This window comes from Oxyura jamaicensis, chromosome 2 (genome assembly GCF_011077185.1).
Source record: "Oxyura jamaicensis isolate SHBP4307 breed ruddy duck chromosome 2, BPBGC_Ojam_1.0, whole genome shotgun sequence".
In the NCBI taxonomy this organism is placed as follows: domain Eukaryota; kingdom Metazoa; phylum Chordata; class Aves; order Anseriformes; family Anatidae; genus Oxyura; species Oxyura jamaicensis.
In genome coordinates, this window is record NC_048894.1 from 37,438,681 (window position 1) to 37,453,076 (window position 14,396).

The window sequence follows — 14,396 nt, forward strand, 5'->3', positions numbered from 1 at the left end:
CAGAAAGCTTCACAATGGAAATTGTTTTTTCTTTGTCTCTCACATTGCTTTTTTCCCCTCATGCTATAGTCTGCACTATTATTTGCACATTTGTGGCTTTAGAAATCTATACTTCATTTTCATATATTAAAATAGTAGAATATTTATATAATAACGTGTTCAAAGTGTTTTTCCATCTCCGCTTCCGTAAATGGTAAAGACTCCATTTCATAAGAAGAGTATGATGTTACTTCTAACTTCTAGCTCTAAATAATATTGAAGATTAATCAAAATTATGATTATTTTAATCAAATAAAGCTTACAGATTAAAATAATGAGATGTATTTCAATTTGTGAAACTTGGTCTGACAATTGGACAAAAGGTTTAAAGCAATTAAGATCAGTAGCAAATGACTACTGGAAAATGTAGTGAGCTCTGGGAGCCATACTGATAGCTCTTGTTTCTGAAAACTCATGGGGAAACAGTGGGAGACAACTATATCATCCTTTCCTCAAGAGGAGAAGATCTATGAAGCTATTTAGTTCAGATTTTGAAATTTGCTGTAGTGGCAGATGTTTAGAGTCCAGTACTATCTTAGTGTTCTTTTTGTATGTAAATTGTTTTGTGTTGTAAATTGTAATTTGTGTAAATTGTGTTGGTTTTGGTGCAAATTAATATAGTAAGCCCAGAAAAGGACGCACTTTATCTGTCATTTATAAAACTCAATTGTTTGTTTCAGTTAGGGGATTTTTTGATGCTGTTAATGAACAAGTGGGTGTAAAATTCAGCTTATTACTGAGAAGTCTTGATCCAGCATTAAGAAGGGGTAGATGTGCTATCAAAGTAATGATTATATACTTATTTTTTGCTGGTTTGGGCTTCAGTGTAGGTCAAAATTATATTTCAGCCATGTTCTTTCAGTGTGTCAGCATGCTAAGTATGAAATCACGTTGATAACAGAGGTTGTGTTAAATATAGGTTAATACCATAAATGCATAGGTTGTCATTACCTTGCATGAATTTTGAATGTGGCAATTGTAATATTTGCAGTGTACTTCTGCTTCAGGGTCAGAATATTTGGGGCAAATGAAGGAATTCTTAATCGTCAGAAAATTCTCCTCTTTATAAAATTATAATGGACATAGAAAACGATATTCAGCCAAGATTTTCAATTATTCAGAAGAATTTGTTTACATTGAGAGTAATTATAGGGCTCATCTTTGTGCTGTAAAGTGAGAAAGGAAATCAGACTTTTACAGGGAGACAGTCAGTTGCATTGAAATAATTACAGAAGGGTGCAGTACTGCAAGGGCACGTGCTAAGGAGAGAGTATCTTCAGTTTAACACAGGTACCTGTAATTCTTAAGGAAACAGTGAGACAGGTTATAGTTTAATTAGCATATCACTAGATACTTGTTTATACATATATGAACAAATAGCACTTAATACTTTTTTAAATTATTAGCATTCACTACTACGTTAATGGAGGAGCTATAAATGGTAAAGGCTAGTACTATTCGTAGGTTAAAATATTGACTCTTTGAGCTTAGTGAGTAGTTTTGCATCAGCATTATTAAAACTAGAAGTTCACCAAGGAAACAGGAGGATCTTCTGCTTTTATCAATTTTGTGAGAGTTGGGGTGTCTTTTAAGAAGAATGAAAAACAAATATAACTAGGAAGTTTTGAGAAAGACTGAAGCTTAAGTTGCATATTTTTCTCTAGCTACACCATGCTCCTGAGTATTTTTACACCCTAACTTCTTTTCACTGTTTAACAATGTTTTATTTTTCCCTTTCGTTCATGAACTTCAGCTTCCTTTATGTGATACTTCAGCATGCACTCTGTTGGTGTCATCACACCCATCACTGATCAGTGCTGCAGACTGAAGCTTGGAGTTAAGGCAAGTGCCTCTTCCACACCATTGCATGTTTTTTTATGTCTTTTGACCTTTAAGATAAACCGTAAGTAAACCTTAAAAAAATATACTATGGCAAGAGAAAAAATATATATATTTATCTTGTCCTAAGTCTGCAGCATTATTCAGTGATGAGTGTAATAGCACTGCAAAGATACAGTAGAAGATCATACAAAGGAAGCCAGATACTGTTGAGAATTTGACTGTCTCTGTCTGTCCTTAGTGAAGGATGAAGTGTCCCACCTGATGAAGATGAGGTTTTCTGAACTTTTTGGGCAAGGGTGTTTGCAAGCGTAAGGGGAAAGCTAACAAAGAAAACACAGAGAACTGTACCTGCATGGAAGAAGATAAAGTAGTGCTGCTACAATAATTAGGATTAAGTGTTATTAAATCCTAATCAGATAGTGCTGCTAGGTTCATTTTTTCACAGTTCTTTTTTTTTTAATAACATCGAGGTTATGTGGTAATTCAAAATGTACTCAGATGATAGTATAGGAGCTCTTTATTTGTTTCAAATAAAATGAATCACTTTTGTAAATGCAGCCTAGGGACAAGATCAAAAGCAAGGCTGTGTTTATTGATGGTGGGAGTTGTGAGGTGATGAAAATGAGGGATAATAAAATGGATTAAAGCCTAGAAACCAGAATACGGAATCTGATTTGTGCTTAGTAATTCTACAGTAAGCTTACATTGGGTTAGCTGGTTGTTGGGTCATTTCAGCTACTCACTCAAATTATACAACTGATTGCATATGCAATCATGTTGAAGTTAACTTCATGTTGCACAGTTGCAAATTTGGCCAATGATACAAATTAAATATGGTAGCCTATACTTTGAGCTTGAACATGTCCATCCTGTTGGAAAGTAGATACTTTGATGCTACACATAGAAGAGTTACAGACTGGACCAGCACTAGCAGGGCTTATTAAAAAACAAACAAACAAACAAACAAACAAAAACACTCTAAAAAGACTTATTATCGAGGTTTTGGTAAAATGTTAATAGTGCTCTCATATTTTGGCAGCTGCTTGGTATCCTAAATGTTCTTTACCTTTAAACCTCATCTTGATATCTACACAGATGAATTGTGTGGGTTGCTTCTGTATCAGACATGTTGGAATGAAGCTCATAATTCTGACAGAAACAAAAAATACATCCATCTTTCGTGGAATGTGATTTTTTCAAGGAATAATTAGCAAATCTGTTCTGAGTTATGCTTAGCTCATAAAATCTGTATTATCTTGTTGCTGATGTAGGTTCTTGGTTATGGTTACTTTCCAAATGCAGTAAGAAATCTGTCATTCTTCTGTGGTTATTGAATTGTATCTTGAGAGAACGTGTAGATGAAGACTTTTCCACTTCATCTCAGTTTACTAATGTTCCAGACTTAATTAGTTGAGAAGCCTTTGTTCTGCAAATTACCCTTTGTAGTTGCAAACTTCTGTGCTAACAAAAGAAACATTAAGTCCAGTGCTGTTAATTACCAGTTTGTTTCCTAAGACAGAATGAGCGAATACATTGCTTTAGCTCTTGCATAACTTTGTTGTGATCTAAATATTAGATTTTTTATTGTTGCAGAGAATTCTGAGTTCAAGATGGTCACCATTGTACTGTAATCAAATTCAGTCTTTGGATCTCATGTGCTTTTAAATCATGTGATAGCATCAGACCTCTGTCTGCTTTGTGCACCTAAAGAAAATATTTTTCCATCTGTCCCCTTTTCTGAGGAATAAGCAACCCCGGCACAGACTGTGAAAGCTGTGCTTTCCCCAGCTGATCTAGAATGTTATTCTTGACTCCATTTCTTCTGGAGTCCATTTCCATGGGCATTCCACATAACAAGGAATCCTCCAAAAAGTTGAAGTCATGTGTAAATGAGGAAGATGGGATAGATATTTAAGTGTACTGTGGTTAAATATAAAACGTAAGAGAGTGACTGTGAAGAATTTCATGAACAACATGCACAGACTTAAAAATAACAATAAATTATTTTCTGAAAGTACTGGAAACAGGAAGTTGTGTGTGTGTTTGACCCCTAGTTGATCAAAGTATAACAGAAAGCTTTGGGAAAGAAATAAAGCCATAAAACTAAATTATTTTTTGCATCTGTGTACCTAGGGAGATTAAAGGTTCACATGAAACATTGCTTTATGAAGGAATCATTGGAAAACTCATCTCTAACTGAATTGCTGGTAGAAGAAATTACAAAGGAAACACAAAATGACTGAGAAAAAAATTACTAGAAAGAGGTGGTATTCATTCAAAGGTTCTCAAGGACTGATATATCCAAACTGCTAATTGTTGTGTGTATCCTCACACTTAAAACTGACTATCAAAGTTGTTAGGGTGGTGCCAGTGTTTTAAAATATTTCCAGGGGAAATCAAGAACTTACAGATCAGACAGCCTGTCATCTGTACTGTGAAAGTGGTTAGAAGCTGTTTTGAAGAAGAAAATTAGTGGAAATATGGGAAAACATGTCGTAATTATGAAGAGTCAGTACGGCTTTTATAAAGTGAATGGTCCATTAATCTCTTGTAGTTCTTTGAAGTCAAGAAGCATGTAGACAAGGCAGCTTAGTCTGTTTGGGTTTTCCAAAAGCATTTGACAAAGTCCCTTTTCAAAAGCTCATATTGAAACGAAGTTACTATTAAATTTTTCTAGCCTCTTAAAATTTTTAGTTCTTCCCTGAAAGCAAGAGTAAATGTTGAACTTAACCAACAGGAAAATAACTGTTAAGACAGTTATTTATATTGATGTTTGCATTGGGGTATATTTTTCCAGTAAATGGGTTGTAGATTGTAGGTATATCTGCAAGAACTCTGATCTACCTAACATAGCCAAATTCTCTTGAAGATGTGTGACTTGATGATGTCTGCAGAACTATCTTTATTTAGGTCATAAATGGATACAGTACTTGTGAAGAGAACTAAGGGCAAACAGATCATTCATTGCGTTTTAATACTGCAAATAGCCTAGGTGATGTTTTTTTGGCTTGCTTAATAGTTGCAGATTCTGTTTTTTAAAATGAATTTAAGTAGTTGCTGTTTTTGTAGTTGTTGGTCTGTCACAAGAACTATTGAAAAACAAAGTATTGATGAAAAATACGGTGAATAGTTTGGGGAGTTTCTACAAAAAGAGCTATGTTGTTTATTGCTAGTTTTTATTTTCCTGTTTTATAACAGGACAGTCATTCTAAACTACAAGCTGCAATTATGCTTCCAAAACCAGAGTTGCAGATGATAACCTCAGATTATGTTGGGCTTTTCAGTCGACAAGGGCAGAAACAAATGTCTAATTTTGGATGTTCAGGCTTCAGTGCCAAATGTTGTAAACCATGAGTTGTTCTGCATTGAATGAAAAGCTCTGATAATGACAACTTGATGCTTCTTGGAAGTCAGATTTCTTCATGTTTTGTGAAGAGCATGAATGATGAAGCTTTTTGTGTTCTCTCACTAATTCCGTTATGGCTAATGTCTGACTCACACTATTCATAAGAACATAAAATAATAGTACTACTTAAGAAAAAAGTTCATCTAGCTTACCATCCTATCTCTAATGTAGTCCAAGAGCATGTTAGTGGAAGATCATAAAAATAGGTCAGATGAATAGCAACTTATCTTAAATGAACTCAAAATTTGCAATGGTCATTCTTGTTTTCTTTCCCAAGAATTTTCCCAATAAATTCTTAATCTTCTGTTTGTCATTCTGACCTCTTGCATGTCAAAAATGTAGTTATTTGATCTCTCACTGACGTTTTTAGTTTCAAAAACAATACTGCCTATTATTTTTTCCCAAGGTTGGTAATTTTCTGTTTCTTTGTACAGATAAACACTATTTTCTATATATATATGTATTATATATACACCTATATATATATGCTTCCTTATTCTCCACTTCTTGCACAGTGTTTTCATTCTATCAGCTTGTTTAAAAAAGACAAAAATCATTTTATTCTAACAGCCCAATCATCAGGAAAGCAAGGGGAAATGACTGTTGGATTTAAGAGTTAATGCCATTCATTGCATGCACAGCTTCGAAGAGGGCTGCTGGTTAGTTTATTTACTCTGTCGTCACTGTCTTCAGCCTAGTTTTTCTCAACTACTTTACTCATGAGAAATTAAGAGAGAATATACAGACTTTAATACATAATTTGTGGACTCTTAGTTCCTCTGGTAAATTTGAACTGTGGCAAATCTAACTCATTTTGGGATGTTGCAGAATTAAGAACAGATGATGGCTTGTTTTTTATTGGGCTTACAAGAGTTAGTTTGGATAAATGGATTTCATCTTTTTTATGCTCCTGCATTGCATTATGGCATAATTGCAGCTTGCTTCTTTGCAAAGACAAAAAAAAACCTGTTCCATGTATGTGTTTCCTGGAACATAAAAACATCTCAGAAGGAGGTGAGAGAGGGAAGGAAGGCTGAAAAAGTGAAACTCTGAGGCTATTCCTGCATTTTGGCCACTTCAGTGGAAAACTGAAGCATTATGTGTATATTTATTTATATACCAGAGAACTTAGGAAGAAGCATAATGCTCTGTAGATTCCCTCTGCATTCATCTCAGAGAAAGGCATTGTTTTAAAGTCTAAAGGGAACCATAATAATTATAATGTGTGATACGTATTATGGCTGAGGGAGGGGGTCTTTCCCCTCTACTCAGCACTGGTGATTCTGCACCTGGAGTGCTGTGTCTGCGCTCCCCAGTTCGAGAGGCATGGACATGCTGGAGAGAGCCCAACAAAGGGCCACTGAGATGAAGAAGGTTCTGGAGCTTACCTTGCGTGAGGAGAGGCTGAGAGAGCTGGGACCATTTAGTCTAGAGAAGAGGAGGCTCAGGGGTGATTTATAAATACTTGAAGGAGGGTAAAAAGAGGACAGAGCCAGGCTCTTTTCAGTGGTGCCCAGTGACAATACGAGTCAATGGGCACAAACTGAAACACAGGAGGATGCATCTGAACATCAGGGAACACTTTCTAACATGCAGGTGACCGAGCACCGGCACAGGTTGCCCAGACAGGCTATGGAGTTCCCTCCTTGGAGATACTCAAAAGCCACCTGGACATGGTCCTGGGCAAACTGCTCTGGGTGGCCCTGCTTGAGCAGGGGAGTTGGACCGGATGACATTCAGAGGACCTGTCCAACCTCAACCATTCTGTGATAAATTTATTTTCTTGCATGGTAGGAGAAGTAATTTCTGTTACAGAGAACATTTCCTAAAAAACTTACTGTAATGAATTGGTTTTAGTTTGATGTGAGAAGTCTTCACTGTGCACAGAAGTAGCAGTTAGAAGTTCTGTTTTCTTACCTTGGTGCTTTGGACACTATTTAGATAGTAGAAAGATCAATTGTTCTTCATTATATAGCAGCTGTGGACTGCCTGGGCTAAAGCACACCTGATTTTTACTTATAATGAAGTTATTATTGATTTTGTTCTTGTTTCTGTCAGTTCAGTGCCAGAAAGCTCAGTTTTAAACATTTCTTTGATTGGAGATGTCAACTTTACTAAAATCCTTACTTACATAGAATCATTGATGATGGAAGGCACCTGTGGAAATCGTCTGTTCCATTCCCCCTTGGTCAAAGCAGGGGCAGCTAGAGCAAGTTACCCAGGGCTATGACCATCTGGGTGTTGAATATTATCCAGGATGAAGACTCCACAGACTCTCTGGACAACCTGTTCTAGTATATGGCTATGCAAGATTGCCCTGAGCCTTCTCTGCTCCAGGTTGAAGAGTCCCAGCTCTCTCAGCCTCTCCTCATATGAAAGATGCCACAGTCTGCTTAAGGAACTGTCCCTGTGGCCCTGCACTGAATTTGCTCCAGTGAGTCCCTATTTTTCTTGTACAGGAGAGCCCCAAGCTGCACTAAGCACTCCAGATGTGGCCTCACCAGTGAGGAGCAGAGAGGAGATCACTTCCCTCCTCTGTCTTCTGGTGATGTACTTCTTCAGTGTGTTCACCTTGTTGTCCACCAGGGCCCTCAGGTCCTTGTCTGGGAAGCTGCTTCCAAGCCAGACAGCCCCCGGCCTGTACTGGTGCACGCATGCAGTCATTGCCTCCAGGGCAGGACTTTGCTCTTCTCTTTGGGGAACTTTGTGAGGTTCCTGGCAGCCCCTTTCTCCATCCTTTCAAAGGCCCTCTGAGTAGCGGCACAACCACATGCTGTAGCCACCCTCTTCCCAGTCTCATGTCTTCTGGCAGCTTTTTGAAGGTGTGCTGTGCCCGGTCATCCAGGTGATAAGTGAAGATGTTAAATACTGTTAGCTCCAGTGTCACCCCTGCGGTATGCCACCAGTGACTGAATTGGACGTGAGGACGCTTTACTCTTGAAAGCTGAGCAGTACTGATCTAGCTGTCAGGTAGCTGTCAGGTTTTTATCACTGGTCATTAACTTTTGAACTGAGCTTAGTAATGTGAACAGGAGTGTCCAGCTTACTAGGAGTCTGCTACTATTGTGTGTGCTGGTGTTGAGTAAAAGTTGGACATTTCAGAATGCTTTCCGTCCCCTCACCGTTAGAACAATTCATTTGTGTTCTGAGGTTTAAAATGAGTTCAGAATCTGATTTTCCAGTACATTTCCTTCCTATTGCTCCAACAGCATTCTTTCCCAGCTGAAAATCAAAGGCAGTATATATAGTTCAAAACAACCTTATGCAACTTCAGAGTAAGCTGATCACAGCAGGTGACACTCCTTTCAGGACTAAGAACAATTCTTTTGCTTGTTCCAGTGCCACAACAAAAATGCATTCTGATGCATCAACATTGAATATTGGACTGCTTAGATAGAATTTATACACATATATAATTACGGCTGACCACATTTTGTTCAAGTTCCCAGTACATAAAACAGCACCAGTTTGGACACTGAACACCATACTGTTTCCAGGAATGTATTTTGTGGTTTTAGACGTGTATCTTAATATGCTGAGATCTGAGAAGAAGGGAGAATATGAGCAGCATTTTGTGGAGATAACTGTTTCATTAAATATTTGGTTTATACCTATTTTAAGTATGGTTTCAATTTTACTGTTGGTGTAATGATCTAACAGTATTGTTAACACATGCTCTTCACAGATTTTGAAACATGTAGTGTGCTTTAATTGCTAAAAATAAAATTCATCCTTGGTGTTGCAGCTCTGTCAGTGAATATGTACTGTCTCACTGAGTTTCATAAGCCAAACATTTCTTATCGTTGGCTGTATTCTTTTAAAATGTAGCTGATATATCCCTTGGTGTGCTAACAACCATTTCCTCATCCAGAAGAATTAATAAATCCTGTGGTGTTCATTTATTTATTTATTTAAAATATATATTTTTGTCTCAAGATCTCAATCAAGATTTTTGGAATCAAGATTTTTGGAATGTTGTGGTTAAAATCAAGAATCAAGATTTTTGGAATGTGGTGGTTAAAATATTTAGGGTTCAGTTCAACCTACATCTTTCCCCTAAACTGGGGCAATAAATAGGATGTTCCATCTTCTACCAGAAGAGCTATCTTCATCAGCCTAGTAGTAATAGCTCTTCACTTCTTGTTTAAATTCAGCTGAAAGTGGATGAATAGTTTCAAATAGTATTGATAGCATGTGTGTGTACATCTATGTGAACACTTATATTCATGCATACAGGCATAGTGTTAGTTCATAATCCTTACCTCTTCAGTAAAACAGCAAGACAGAGTTAACAAAGCTCTGCAACATAAAAAATAAGCCTAAAGAATAGTCTAGACCTGATTTTGTTGTTGTTTGTTTAGTTTTTCTATGTCTGTCTCCTCTAATGATGTATTCTATTTGCTGAGAAAGGATAGATATGTTCTTAAGTATATGTTTTTTTTTCATTTGGTTTGGGAAGACAGTCATATAAGTGGTGAATCGTACCAATGTTAATGATACAGTTCTGTTAGTTTCAAGCAAAGAATTGTTTTTAATTTCTAACCATTGTCGTCATGTTTTTAAATACAAGGACAATATACAGTAATAGAGGTATCTAATACTCACTGAGAACTCTTGACTAATTTTTAGTGATTATTTCTAAAACCTTAAATACATAATCGAAATATTTTCGTACATCTTTATTGCCATTCATTCTTTAATTAGAATGCTAACAGTTTTTCTGATAAGTATGTGAAATGGTTGCATGATTTATCGCAAGCAGAGTTCGTGGAATAGAACACACTGTTAGCCCGGGCTTTACAAAACTCAGTGACTTCAAGGCTTACCATTCAATGTGTACCGTTCTGTATTTCCCATTTTGCGTTGCCCAGAAAAATAAACATATACAAAATTACAAAAGCAATATATAATTTCCTTTGTCATTAACAAAATTGGGGTGTAGCATGATATTGATTGAATGGTCGTGCGAATCAACCCTTGAATTTTTGATAACTCAGTCAATTTTGCTTAGCAGTGCTGTTAATCTTAAAAACAGCTTTATACGTATTTTAAAGGAGACCAGAGTTAAAGGATGTAACTTATACTGGTAATATCAAAATTCATATTAGAATAATTTTTCACATTAAATGCACTTTTTTTTTTTTTTTTTTTTTTTCAAAATTGGCAAAGGGAACATTGATTTTGATCTCTAAGTATTAAGGCAAAGCAGCTTTCCATACTAGAACTGTGAAATATCAAAACTGCAAATTATTATCTTTTCTTTGATGTTAATGTTATCATGATGAAAGAGTACTCATACAGTGATTTGTTTCATTTCTGTGTTTCTGCAAAACTAGTACAACTTTCCTACTTTGTCAGTACAGAAAATAAAAAAAAAGAAACATCATGATGTAAGCATTTTTATTCATCTTTGAATTCTGTTATTTCTAAAAATCAGTGCAGTGCCCCAGAGCAGAAGAGAAAGTTTTCTTACCTGCTGCTGTTTCTACTATTTCTGAATTATCTGATCTTCATGTGGAATGTTTTATATAAAGGAAGTGGGGACGTAGAAATTACGTTTTATATAAAGGAAGTGGGGACGTAGTAACACAGAATAGACTAACATAGCTCAGTCACAATATTTTGCACAGTCCCTCCATAACAATTATGCCTTGAATAGGCAGCACAACTGGTCTCTTACGAACTCCAGTTAAAAGTGTTCTCAGGTGAAAAGATTCTTATTAAGAGAGAAATCCCATTGTAGTCCTTAATACCTTGTATTTTCATCCTGACTAAGCAAGAGTGATACACACTCAGCGTTTCATTTTTCAAGGTGATTTTCAAAGCAGCAAAAGTTCAGTTCAGTATCCTTTAAGATAGTTAGTGAAATAACATTATTGGCTATTGGAAGAATATTTGCAGTTGAAGTCAACTGTGTTTTGGTTCTCTTCATTTAAGTGCACTACAGAAGGAAATGTTTCTTGACATACGTGTTGAAACAGGCAAAATCCTTCCCTTTCAAGCAAATTTATGATTGGTTCATTTCAATTTCTGAGGACTCTTTGAAGGAACGAATAGCAATGAAACACAGTGAAACCCAGCTTTCTTCCTGACAAGCGAGGAATAGTTGGTTTGCAGTGCTGAAGGCTGCCTGGGTAAAATATTCTCTTATTTAAAGTATGCTTCTCTGTATAATAGTTTTCTTCATTACACCTAATTATTAATTAGCATAATTCTATTTAAAGTCCATTTTTGCCTGAGTGAACATAGATATTTATATTCAAAGAACAATCCAGTTAAAAAATGGAAAGCCAAAGTATTTCACTTGCAGCTTAGCAACCTGATCAAGTTGCTATTTTTCCTCATTTATTCTTATAATTTGCATTTTTTTTGTTTAAGAATTAACATTACTGAGGAAGTCAGGATAAATATACTTTGAAATTAAATACAGGTTAATCAGGATGTGAAGTTTAAAGGTAAAATATACCTAGTACAATGACCTCCACATACTCAAAAATGCTTGTTCATATGTTGTTTATATCTACCATAAACATGAAATTTTGGGTTTTGCATCATTTTCTTTATTCTGTCATTTTAAACAAACTACCATTGTAGAAACAGACCTAGTATTACTTTTAAATACTTTGTCATTTACTTAAACCAGATTTTTGTGTAGCTGTAAATAATAGAAGTCTGTACATCCATGTACATATAGAAGTTTACATCCATGCAGGTATTTTCCCTCCTCGCTTGCACACTTGATGTGATCCAGAATCTGAGGCTCACTTACCTACTTCTCCAAATTAATGTATGTCTCACTTTGAACAACGTTCAGAAAAACAGCCTCAATGTCACTCAACTGGAGAAGGAGAAGGCTCCTTCTAATAGGTGGGAGGAAGGACTACTATACTCCTGCCTCTTAGTGCTGTATGTCTCTGGGGAAAAGTTACATTTATTTATTTATTTAACACGGAAAATTCCTGCTCATAACAGCAATTGTTGTTTCTTAATGAAAAGAAAGTTCCACAAAAACACCCACATAAGCAGCAAGTCAAACTTGCCCAATGTTTTGGTGAAGAGAAATCTGTCTTCTCAATTGGATACCAGAGAGGTTAGTGGGTACGGGGTGAAGGAAGGCCCGTCCTTCTGAATTCATACCCTAGGCTAAAAATCTGCACATTTTTTTCTTAGTCAGTGTGCTTTCAGCTGAGTTTCCGAGGAAAGGCTTTTTCTTTAGAAAGATCAAGTAAAGGAATCATTTATTTTCCTTACCTTCCAGTACTAGCCTAGAGTGATTCGTTCTCCTCCTTAGAGCTTAATCTCATACATATGCACAGGTCAAGCCACAGAAAGGGAAAACATAGAGGAACAAATCTGGAGAAGCATGGCATGATATGTAGGAAAAAGGAAGTACTGGGTGGTGAGCAATCATCATCCTGAATGCCTGAGTGAGTAAGGAGGAGGAAACTTGCATCCAGGCAGTCTCTCCCAAGCCAACCAAAGCAAATTACCTGGTAAATAGTTGTATGTTTTCCACTTATTTTGATAGGCAATGAATTATGAAGTAGTCATTTTACTTCAATGTTCATAGATCCCAATCCCCCCCCAAATAGTGGATTTTATGTCTTTATACCAGATTTGGAGCATTTCTCTGCCTGGTTATGACCTCCTAGTCATTAAAAAGAATGTATGCATTATGTTAACAACAGATATTAGATTATTGATTTGTAAAAAATAATTTTACTGATTTTTTTATATTTTAATTTATTTTCTCTACAGATGATTCAGACCATCAGGACTCTAGTTGAAAATACAGATAGCTTGTACGAGAAGATAGTACAATGTCAGAAAGCAGGTAAGTGTAAGCTGTCTTTTAAAAATACTATAAAGAACTTGAGATATTTTTCTTTATTTCCTGTAACTTTCAACTGAGTTTATTTATTCAACCACAGCAAATACGTAGATGTATATATATTACTTTAGGCATGTACAATAACAGTGAAAAGGATATTTCAAATCATAGAAATCGAAGGTCTGTAGAATTGCAACTGAGCTTTGGAAATAATGAACATTTTATGTATGGACAGTAGCTTGTCAATATGTTCATTCCCACAAATGCAAACACAGGATTACAGGAAAAAAAAAAATCACCTTCCTTCAGTGAAGGCTTTTAAAGATTTACTTATATCTATTCCTCTACTATGTGAGAACTTTTTTTTTTCCTGGAAGCTTAATGTCTTCAAGAGCTTTGTTGAATTATCTTGCCTCCTGAAAATTACATAATAATAATAAGCTCAGATATTTTGTCCCAGAGCTTCTCTAGATCTGGTAGGTGGATACCTTTGTCTTCTGCATATTTGCTACATACCATTTTATCTGATCAGAATAAAACTGGTTATGCAGACAATTACATGTATCTTCTGTGGCAGTCTTTTCAAAGCCCATGGATGCAGAAAGTCTTTTTTTAAAGCTTTATTGTGATCTACTGGTCCCACACATTCTCTGGAAGTTTTCCTGTTTCTCATACATTTGAAACAGATGGCGTAGCTCTTAGTCCTTTCACAAATGGCTTCTTTTCACCTGATAATGTTGTAATGGTTTTCTCATTTGGACACAAATTTCAGTTTTGAAGGCTGCTTCCTTACTTTGAAATAGCATTTCTTACCACACTGTTTAATTATGCTGGTTTTCTTTTGATCTTTCTCATTTATTTTTTAAACAATGTCATGCATTTGCTCAGAGTAATGGTGCATCTCACGTTGCATCAGAAAAAGGAAGCCTCTCAGAGAATCAAAGATTCTGTAACCATCCATGTTGTTGGTGAACCAAACAGGGGGCAAAAGCTTTTTATATAATAATATATTTTTATCTGGCTGATATTCAGCAGCTCCTGTCATCTTTTATGTTTTTCTTCATTTTTTTTAATCCCCTTCTCTGATGTCTTACAAATTCCACTCTCTTTCCTTCAATCACTTCTCCTGAAAAGAAAAAAAGAATGCTGTCCTATCTTCACACTTCTTTTCAAACTCTTTTCTGTTAGCAGTTGCTCAGATCAGCAGCGGGAAGGTTACCTGCTCTGAATTTCTGGATCTCCACTTTATGCACAGCATACATTCCTTAGACACTGTGA

At 36.0% G+C, this 14,396-nt stretch overlaps 1 protein-coding gene across 3 annotated transcripts in view; it reads left to right on the plus strand.

Annotated features, from left to right (window-relative positions):
• PLCL2 (phospholipase C like 2) overlaps window positions 1–14,396 on the plus strand; it is a 99,578-nt gene that overhangs the window by 63,436 nt on the left and 21,746 nt on the right. For 2 of the 3 annotated variants that reach the window (XM_035318215.1, XM_035318217.1), the window contains exon 4: window positions 13,046–13,121. In XM_035318215.1, coding sequence (XP_035174106.1) covers window positions 13,046–13,121 — 76 coding nt within the window. Of the gene's footprint in view, window positions 1–1,792; window positions 1,883–13,045; window positions 13,122–14,396 lie in introns of those variants that run through there. The other variant, XM_035318216.1, reaches the window with a different exon arrangement.